General features: G+C 42.2%; 1 protein-coding gene across 2 annotated transcripts; it reads right to left on the reverse strand.

Annotated features, from left to right (window-relative positions):
* Positions 1–7,588: 7,588 nt before the first annotated feature.
* On the reverse strand, positions 7,589–10,131 carry CG42841 (uncharacterized protein). 2 transcript variants are annotated; one of them, NM_001274374.2, is made up of 2 exons: positions 9,599–10,131; positions 7,589–8,142 (listed from the first exon to the last, which is right to left on the reverse strand). In NM_001274374.2, the coding sequence occupies exon 1, from the start codon at positions 10,024–10,026 to the stop codon at positions 9,787–9,789; it is 240 nt and encodes a 79-aa protein (NP_001261303.1). In that variant the 5' UTR covers positions 10,027–10,131; the 3' UTR covers positions 7,589–8,142; positions 9,599–9,786. The 2 variants fall into 2 exon arrangements, with proteins under 2 accessions (NP_001261303.1, NP_001189025.1); NM_001202096.2 differs by lacking the exon at positions 7,589–8,142 and having other exon boundaries at positions 9,555–10,131.

Genomic DNA, 10,131 nt, shown 5'->3' on the forward strand with positions numbered 1-10,131 from the left:
ATTTCTGCAGCTCTGTATACATTTAATTTCCTGCCTGATTTCGGCCAGTGTACACGTGAAGTGCCGGCTTTTTTTTTGTATATTTAGCTCGTTAGTCGCGCTCTCGCCTATTTTGAGAAATTGTAGCTGTCTGCTGGAGTGGCACTGCATGTCCCCGAATCTGGATCGAACTTCGCCATCAGTCTGTCTGATTGATTAATACATCAATTTGTTATTGAGCCATCTATCTCCTGGTAGCGCCGTTTTTCGCCACTTTCATCCGACCGTTTCCTGCCGCTCGGCGCCCACCCATAATCATCATACACTTGACACAGTTTGCAGCTCATTTAATCACCACAATACCGCATAAAAGCTAATTGTGCAAATTCCTTTTCTTCCCATTATTCCCTTCATTCCCCACTCGTATCCTTAACCGCAAGAACTTGCCCATAGGAATCGACGACAAAAACGATGAAGGCGACAACATATGATGAAAGTTCTCCTTAATGACACGCACAAAAAGGCTGAAGGGAACAAAGGGCGGTTTGGTTTTTCTTTTTTTTTTTTGGTCCTTCCGAAGACCGTAAATGCCACAGTGGAAGGGGATGTCAATTTAAGGGTCGACTACGTGTTTCCTTGGCTCTTGGCGGAGCAATTGACACCCTGAATCGGGAACTTTAGCAATTTAAAGTGCTTGCGGGAACACACATTCGGAATTCTTTTGATTCTCAATATGCCTTAAGGTTGAACTATTCAAGAATATATTCAGTAATTCCTTACTATTTTTGAGTATATATAAACTAATATTAAATACACATTAGGCTTCTGCTAATCTCTTATGGCATCCCATTTTTATAGCTAGCTAGCAGTAAAGTGCATTATTCTCCCAAAAAAAGGGAAATTAAAGGATATTGACTATTAATTTTTATTAAAGGTACTTCATGCGGCATCAGCACTCTATGCAGCTGCATAAAAACGTCTTTGTCTTTGGCCCATACGCTATCGACCCGATTTGCGGTTAGCTTCATCGATTCTTGTGTTAAATTTTAATTGGTTTTCCCCTCTTAACCGCAAGACTTCGTTTAGCAAAGAGTCAAAGACTTAAATTGATTGCCCCAAACGCAACGAACTTTGTCTGCCCCATTCTGTTGTTTCTTCTCCAACAGCAGTTTCCCTTTTATTTCTTCACTTGCTTGACACAAAAAAAAATGCACACTAGCCGTGCTGCAGAAAGAAATAGTATCAATAGATGGTTTAGGCAATTGCCCCACAGACAACGTCATAAATTATGCAATTTATAACGGTTGGGAGCCACAGAGACGTCTGTGACAGCATTCAATATGCATAGTTAAGCAAGTTGTGCAATTTGTTTGATTGATTGACTGACTGATTGAGCCGAGGTGCGCCGAGTTGCATTCAGTGCAGTTCAGAGTTCACTTGAGTCCTTCGAGTCGAGTGCAGTTTAGCATTGGCTTTACTTTTGCAGCTATTCGGCTGCTAAGGGATGATGATTGCCAACGGCTTTGGTTGCACGTTAAACTTTGGCCGTATGACCTTTGCACTGGCAGAAAAGTATTTTGTAGACTTGCAAATAAATTATATATATAAAAATATTTTTAGATCTAATCAGTATAATCAGTCTAATAAAGTTAGTTAAATCAGAGGTATCTCAAGAAATGCTATTGCACTTGCGATATTTTTCTTTGTAGATTTTTTCCATGTGTCCTTGTTGCATGAGGCAGCTGCTTTCGTGTCCCGGCGCAATTAAAAGCCAATGAAAAATCACGCTTTTTAATTGTTTGCACTCGCTGCCTTTGATTGGCGCTTTAAATGCGGAGCGCACATCAAAGTTTAATCGCTCGTCGCGGCACGAAATCGAGCATAGGCAAGCTAATTTGCAGAAGGCCGGGGTTAAAGTGCGACTCCCCAGCAAATTGAATCATTTTCTACTGGCATGGGATGCCACTGCTCGCTCGGGCAGAAGTATATATATATATCAAATTAATTCATACCGATTGATTGCATTAATTGGATCAATTTAAGTAGCTACTCGAATGCCTAAGTGGAGATTTTTGGGTCTCTGGAATGACCATTAGCGCAATTGAGTTACTCGACTTGGCTTACCCCGCCACGACTTAGTGCAGTTTCAGTCTGCGTGGCTAATAATTTTATGCTTTCCTTTTATTTCAATTTCAGCAGTTATTATAATTTTATTTTTCCTTCCGTTGCGCATCGTAAAATCAAGACCACAAGCACACAAAAATTCACGAAACAAATTTTGAGCATTGCTTCCTTTATGAGCAGCCACAGCCCCGCCGCACCCCACCTTGCCGCCCCATGCAAAGGCCTCTGCCGCTCTTAATGTTGTTTTTTCGTGTAAATTTATAATAACTTGCATAAATTAAGACTGGCGCGCGTGCAATTGAACGGAACTCAACTCCACCACAGCGGCGAAGGGGAAACTGGACGAAGGTGTGGTGAATTTCGACTCCCCTGATTTCCCCTGTACAATTTTTCGAAACTTTGCTTGGGCGCGGTGTGTGTGTTGTTTCACTTTCTGCCTTTTGGTAAATCTCACATAATGCCTATGGAAATGGTCAAAAGGGTCCTTCGTCCTTCGTCCTTGGGTCGAATTGGCAAATTTTATATATGATTAGCCAAACTGGCACATGTTGGCCAGATATTGTAACATAACATTTATCTGTGCCTCCCACACGTCGAACAAACTAATGAGGGTCAGCATTTCTGACATCGAGACACGCCCACATGCCCCGTTTGTCAGCCCAAAACAAAAAAAAAGGACCTTGAGGCCCTAACTTTAAGTTCCACAAAATCTCACTCCTGCCAACTTTAAATTTGCATTTAAATTTCTTGTGTTCTCGCCGTCGCCTTGCTCTTTTCCGGGCCGCTTTAAATTATGCATCAAAATAGTCCACAAATGTTTGTGCTCCCAGTGAAAGTAGAAAGTAAAATGAGTGAAGGTCGGCTGAGCGGCTGAGCGGGCGGGCACATAAAAAAATAAGTAGTCTGTGGGCGTGGCACATTTCTGGGCGGCTTGCAATATTTGCGATAAAATTGTGAGCCCCACTTTTTGGTCCTGTTTTCATGCACATAAATTTGCTTTAATGCGCTTAGCAAGCGTTGGCACTGCCTCGATTTTCTTCGTCTCTCGAACTTTCAGTCCATCTATCTATCTCTATTTGCGGGGAACATAAATCGAGCCAAGAATTTTGATAATGACACGCAGGCCTGATTTCCTTTTTTTATATTGTTTCGCTGTCATTTGCCTTTTGCCCCAAAAATTTGTTTAATTAATTAGGGGGCAGCATTTTAATTAGACTTAAGTGCTGCTGCCGCTGTGGCGGCAAGTCCAATCATTAAATGAGCAAATGCTTTAAATGCCAGTAGGTCGAGCTATAAGATGCGTGGGTTGCTTCTAGAGGTTTTAAGGGCTCATTAGGAAAATTTGGAAATATTTCGGTTTGATTACAAATAATGGGGTAGATGTGCATAATTGAGTATGAAATACATTATGTTTCGTAAGAGTTTATAGAGCTTGTTGTAATTTGGTCTTATAAAAACCAATTCTGTAGCATACTTTTCAGGGCATCTTGAACTAAATAACTCGCAAGAGTCAAGAGTCCAGCAAAAAAGCTGCTTCTTAATCAGCTTGAAAACGCTGCCGTCACTGGGCACTCAATCGCAGAAATGGCGAGTGGGTCCTGAGTTCCGGGCCAAGGAACATATCGAGTAACCCATTTGGGGCCGCAACCAGAAACTGACCCACTGAGCATGCAAACAAAGGCGTGGACTTGCGACTTGGCAAGACAATGCTCGTGGCATCCGTATGTGAAAGCATTGACGGCGGCCTGACTCCGTGTGCCCACGAATGTTTGTGCGACTGTGTGCATCTTGGCCAAACAAGCCAAACAATGTAGACAATTGCTTTTAGAGCGTTGACTGATGACAATCGCAATCACTTTGCCGCCCACTCAACCTAGATTTCCACCAGCTAAAGCAAACACGCCAAGAGGCAAGAGTTTTCGGCAGTAGAATGTTGGATGTTGTATGTTGGATGCGCGATTTGGGACGATGATGTTACTACACGTACCCGATCTTCCAGTTTCCAGTAGTCAGGTAGCGGTGGCATTCGCTGTCGCTCAATTTGTAGTTTTCGGCATGGATTACACATACGCCGTGTGGTGCATTCAGCTCGCTTGCCAGCTTATAATTCAATTCGCCAGCAGCAGCAGCTGCAGCATCTGCAGTAGCTATATCTATATCAGCTGCCCCAAATTGACAGACAAACTGCACACTGCCGTGTGCATGGCAAATTGCATTAGCTGTCAGAGGGAACTTTTAGCTTTGATTGTGTAATTTATACAAAGATTTGACCTGCACTCGCTTTGAGTTCGTTCCTCCATGCGATGTGAAAGTTCTTTGACGTGCAGTACTTTTTGTGAAAGAATGAGCTTTAAAGACATCAAAGGTAGCGATTGTGTCTGAACTTTAGATGGAAACTTAATCAATTTATCGCATTAAACGAGCATTATCGAAATACTTGGGGACAGTGCAACTTCCGAAATATAGCAATCCCAAAGTTGTCCCACATTTCGACACTCACGCATGACAGGAATGAGTTCAAGTTGCTGTCAGTGGCAAAGATTTAATGCTTTTTGCGCTCACCCACTCCGTTTTTATTCTTCTACCCGTTGCTCCCTTTATTGAGAAACAGCTGCCATCATAATTCAATATTTTACACTCGAATGTACACGGAACAGAACTTGACAGCGACAACAACAAGGATCTGAGCATCGAATGAAAATGTTTACACGCTGCCGAGTTGCTGAGCTGCTGAGCTGCTGAGCTGCTGAGCACTTCGCACAACCCCGGCCAACTAACTGAACTGAATGAGTGACTTTGCCGAGGACAAGGAAAGGGTAGGGTCCTCCAAGAGGCGCCAGCACGTCTCATGAACGTCCTGGGTGACCATAAGGAGCAGCAGCTGTAGCCTGAGCCCTGTGCCTGGCACTGCAATTTAAGTGAAATTTTGGTATACAAGTATATGTGCCTTATACATTTTAAAATGGGTAATATATTGTCCTGATCAGAGCCAAAAACCCTCACTCAGCTGCCCTTTTGCATCATTTTGGGCAGGAGACTGCACTTTTAGAAATTGTACTACAAAAACACATTATAAATTTAAAGAAAATCAAATAAATATTTACTGAACTAGAACATTAATACTCCATTCTTTCATGCACGTTTCTCTCAGTGTGTAAGAATGTAAGCAACAGGCAGCTCAAATCAAAGACGAATTGTAGCCAAGGTAACCAGATTGGCCAGCAGCCAAAGGCCTTTGTTTAGGCCCACCTTCTACACAGCGTGTGCTTGGGGCAATTAGCATGGTGTAGTTAATAATTACATTTAAGTCCCCCAATTCGACCCGCCCCAAATCATTGGGTTTCATGGCTGTCACGCCAGCCACGTCTCATTTAACATAATGATCCTGACTGCATTCGGTGTGGGTGGGTGTGCGGGTGTGCGTGGGTGTGCGGGTGTGCCAGCAATTCAATCAAAGATTCTCACACAACTCAACTGCAGTAAAATGGCTTACCGCAAATGCCAAAAATAAGACCAGAATTGCAGGTAAGCAGGCGCCTGAAAATCCAATTGGAGGCAGGCAACCGAAACCACAGTCCTGGTACCCAGCAGACAGCTGGCTATAATCCATTTTGTGTGGGGCTTTGGCAACTGCACTTTGAGTGGAGAGTACCGATACCTTTCATTTAATGGGGATATCATACAAACAGTTTGTAAATTCAATCGGTTAAAGGTCAAAGGGTATTCCGCCCATGTCGGGTGTTTAATCTCTCGAGCCTTTGACTTTTGAACAAAACAAATGTATACAACGTTTATGGTATGGTTCTCATTATTATTACTTTGCATATTTGCAAAACTGTTTCTGAAATTCGAATATATGGGCAAGCTATCTACCGAATTTTAATTTCCTAAAGCCAGTGCACTTTACGACTCGTCTGCTCAAGTCAGACGACTTCAATTTGCTGTCTTATATTTAAACGTCGGGACACCTGTGCGTATGAACAATAAATTCGCAGAGAATATCACGCATTCGCCGTGTTTAACCTTTGAAAGAAATTGTGCGCTCAAAAAGCATTTTAAAGTCATATTACACACAACAAGAAGCGGCAGAGCCACAACAATTTATATGGAACACAGCTTTCCCTATCTGAGGAAACCGCAGTGAAAAACGAAAAACTTTTTCCAGGCTCGATAAGAGTTTTTTAATTTGTCTAAAAACGCACGGCAAAGGTGAGGGAGCGCGGTGTGTTCACCGCCTCTATTCCTGTTCCTGTACATATATATTCGTTTTGGGCGGGAGTCGTCGAGTGGGCGTGGCCGCGTTGAGAGGCGAACTTTTTAGGCGGCGTAATTTATGCACAATGAAAGCGTTTGGGATGAAGGACACACAAAAAAACCGCCAAACGGGGCGTGGCAAAGGCGTCGTCTGTGACGCGGCGTAAAAAAGCAAGTGCCCTCCGCTCCTATTTATTTTTTTTTTCTTTTTTTGCAAGGCAGACAGGTGTAGCAGGCAAGCCGGAAAATTAGCGGAAAGCGTCAAAAGCGCTCCCCAAACGGCAATGTCGCGGCATGTCTAACCTTAGCTGGAACCCATGTCCCCTGTACCGCCCACCATTTCAACTTTCCCCGTTTTTACCTAAGGCACCAACTTTTTGCATAACCGCAATTAAACACTTGGAAAAACATTAATATGTAGATCAAAGGAACTAAAATTGAATTCTTTTAAAGTGGAATATTAGTGAACTTCATGCTAGGAACTCCAAACGCAATTTATCGACATCAAAATGTGCTTATGTAAACAAATTTTAAAAATGTATTGAAAATTGTTCTGAGTGCAACTGACGCCACTAACTAACTAACTGGTGCAAATGAGAGCACAGTTTATGGCTTATTGTCGTTGGTGTTGGCGTTTCTGTTTCTGCTGCTGCTGTTGCTGCCATTTTCGTGTTGACAAATTCGCCGGCGGACAAGTTGGCTTTTTGTCTCCGCTTGTGGCACTTGCCACTACCGTATAGTTTAGTTTGCCTATGCGTTTGGCTTCGGATCCTCTGGTCTCCTCGTCCACGGCGTAATTACCTGGACTCTGGGTCATAATGGGAGCACGTTGTTTGGCAGCTGCCTGGCGGCCGCATCGGCTAACAACAACAGAAACAGGGAAACGAGCGTTTTGGGCATGATAACTTTGTCCCAAAAGTTGTGAATGGGGCGAGGCGACCGACGAGATAGGATAACTTTTTGCCCGAATTCGTGTTTGAATTGGTTCGGGGGGCTAGTGAGACGAACTAGCCGGGCTAAAACACTTTGATTAACTAGAAAGTTGGGGCGTCGTTCCAAAGCACGGATGCAAAGCGTATCTGCAGTTCATATTGTTCGCCAAAGTGCTTTTGAAAGGGTTTTTTAATAGATTTAACTTTATACAAAGAGGACTGGAATGCATTGGGAAATGTTTATAGTAATATACTGGAAATGCATTTAATTGGATTGCTGATTAAAGATATTACATTTTACTGGCTGTACCAATCTATATTTATTTGAACTCTCATTTTTTGCGGATTATAATGTAAACATTTTTTATTTTTTTGAAGCCACAATTCAAAGTTCTTGTTGTTGTTTCTCTTTGCTTTCGTTATGGTTGTTTGTCATGCATATCAAACGCTTCATGGCCAGTGGATACTCCCCAAAAAAATGTCCTCCTTATCCATGGGGCTTAAGTAGCCATTGTTTTTTGTGTTGTTATTGCGTTGAGTTTTTTCCGTTTGTTTGTTATTTTTTGGTTTATTTCTGGTTTTGCCTGCGGCTTTGGTGCGGCTTAAAATTGGATTTGCGTTTCGCTTTGACATCGCCTGTTTTTGTTGCTTAGCCGGAGCTCTGTCCACTTTTTAGAGATTTCTGCTCACCTCCACACACTTGTAAAAATGTCACTTTAATAACTTTGTGTTGCTATCTTGTTTTTTGTTTTTTTTTTTTTGGTTTTTTGGCTTTTATTTGGTCGTGTTTTGTAGCACGTTTTAATTGCCCTTGCAGCAGCTGGCAACAATTCTGCTTTTGGTTTTGGCTCTTCTTCATCCGTTATTGTCGTATTTTTAGACGTGCCACAAATCCCCAACAGGCCGAAACATGGAAAAAGAAAAGGAAACAGAAACATTTTGTTTTTATGACTGCCAAACATGAAAGAGGCACGAGCAACACAATGCGAACAATGTGTGAGATTTCGCACGTCGTTATAAATAGCAATAAAATGCTAACAAAAAATTTGTCTTAGAGAGGAAAACAATTTCCAAATTGGGGAAACTCAAATTGTAAATTATAATTTGATTTCATAAATGCGGGCTTCATTGTGTGGCGACGGGAGCACGCAAATAATTTTCCAGCTCTTCCCGTCCAGGGGTCAAAGTTGGGGCTTTCCACTTCACCCTACCCCACTCCACTTCATTCATTCGTTGGAGGCATTAAATTAGCAGTCTGTTTGCCAGTGCTTCCCCCCCCCCTCGATTCAACCAACTTTTCTTGGTAAGCTGCTTAGGAACTGCAACAGAAATGTAACAAAGTTTCGCCAAAGTCCACCGCAAAGTTATGGCCACACAAAAGTTAATTCTGAATGGCTGCGCCTGTCGCTATGCAGCACATTTTCCACAGATGAAGGGTAGCACAAGGACTATCTGCAGACGTATATTAATTCTTTCTGAAATTGCCAATATTATACTTGTGAAATTTAACTATACTAGGTGTATAATCCCGACTAAATGCTATCTTCAAAAAAAAAATTAACAAATCGCACAAACTATAAAACTTTCTGGTTCTTCATCGGATTTCTTTAATGAATTACCAGCTCAAGTTGGTTATTAAAATCACTCGAAGTGTCAAACATCTAAATTACGGGGTATCATGACTGCTCTTAATCATTTACAAAATCTTTTTCAATTACAAGCGGAATGTAAGAAACAGGGCTATAAAATTCCCTCGTAATTATTTGCACAAAATGCTTAATTGTTTGCGTTTTACAGCGAATTTCGTTGAGCGCCCCTAGCAAATATTGACGCTCATCAATGGGTGTGTTTGTGTGGAAGTGAGTTTTCCGCTGGTGGAAAAATTATCGCATAGCATAGCGTGTGAAAAAAGTGGAAGCTGCGCTCTCTTTGTGGTTCTTGTTGTTGTTTGGCATTTCAATTAAATAAATAGGCTTATTTTTTTTATGGAGCACAGCGGCCGCGCCAAGTAAAATTTAAATAAAGAACGTGAAAAAAATGGCGCTTGAAAATGGTATGCTCGTATGTACATTGTACACTGTAAATAACTGAGTGTGTGTTGTGTGTGGTGTGTCTGTCGAAGCATTGAACCAGTTTCAAAACGACACGCACACATGTGGCGAAGGAAGGGGGGTGGAGCAGGAGAGGGAAGAGCTGCAGCTTTTAGTCAAGTCTCTGGTTGTACATAAAAAAGTCAACAGACAAACAAACAAACAAACAACATGTAAATTATGAAAAATGTACTAACAAAGCAGCATAAGCACACATACACCAACACTCAGGCTGAGCACACGTTCCAAACAGCAGAGTGCACGAAATTAGAATCTTTGGGTGCCTAATTCACAAAAAGAGTTTCGTCTTGAGGGTAGTAGGTGCTGCTGCTCTATTGAAATAATATTTCCAGTTCAATCCCGACGTTCACTGGCCAATGCGGGCCAATCTGCACCAGCGTCATACATTACTCGATCATGGAATCGTTATAAGCACGTTTCTCGTCGTCCGACAGCGGAGATCCCTCGAGGCTCCAACGAAATTCTCTACGGGAGTAGAGAGGCGGCAGTGGAAACTGATATGACCTCATCAGGAAGAACAGGTCTAGTTTTGGGTCTACGAGATTTCCATTGCTAATGCTTGAGGTGCGTGCGTCACTCCACTCCGGATAAATATTTGGTGGCATGCTGGGAAATGAGTGGTCCATTATGGGTGCGAGATGGAACTGCAAGCCTATTTGTTGGTTTCCTTGGAAGTGGCACTTTTTTTTTTTCTATTTTTAAAAACTTTGAATTTTGGAGACGAGTGAAGC

This window comes from Drosophila melanogaster, chromosome 3L (genome assembly GCF_000001215.4).
Source record: "Drosophila melanogaster chromosome 3L".
In the NCBI taxonomy this organism is placed as follows: Eukaryota; Metazoa; Arthropoda; class Insecta; order Diptera; family Drosophilidae; genus Drosophila; species Drosophila melanogaster.

Coding starts and splice junctions, on each gene's coding strand:
- CG42841 (NM_001274374.2), bottom strand. CDS start 10,026: ATGGACCACTCATTTCCCAGCATGCCACCAAATATTTATCCGGAGTGG.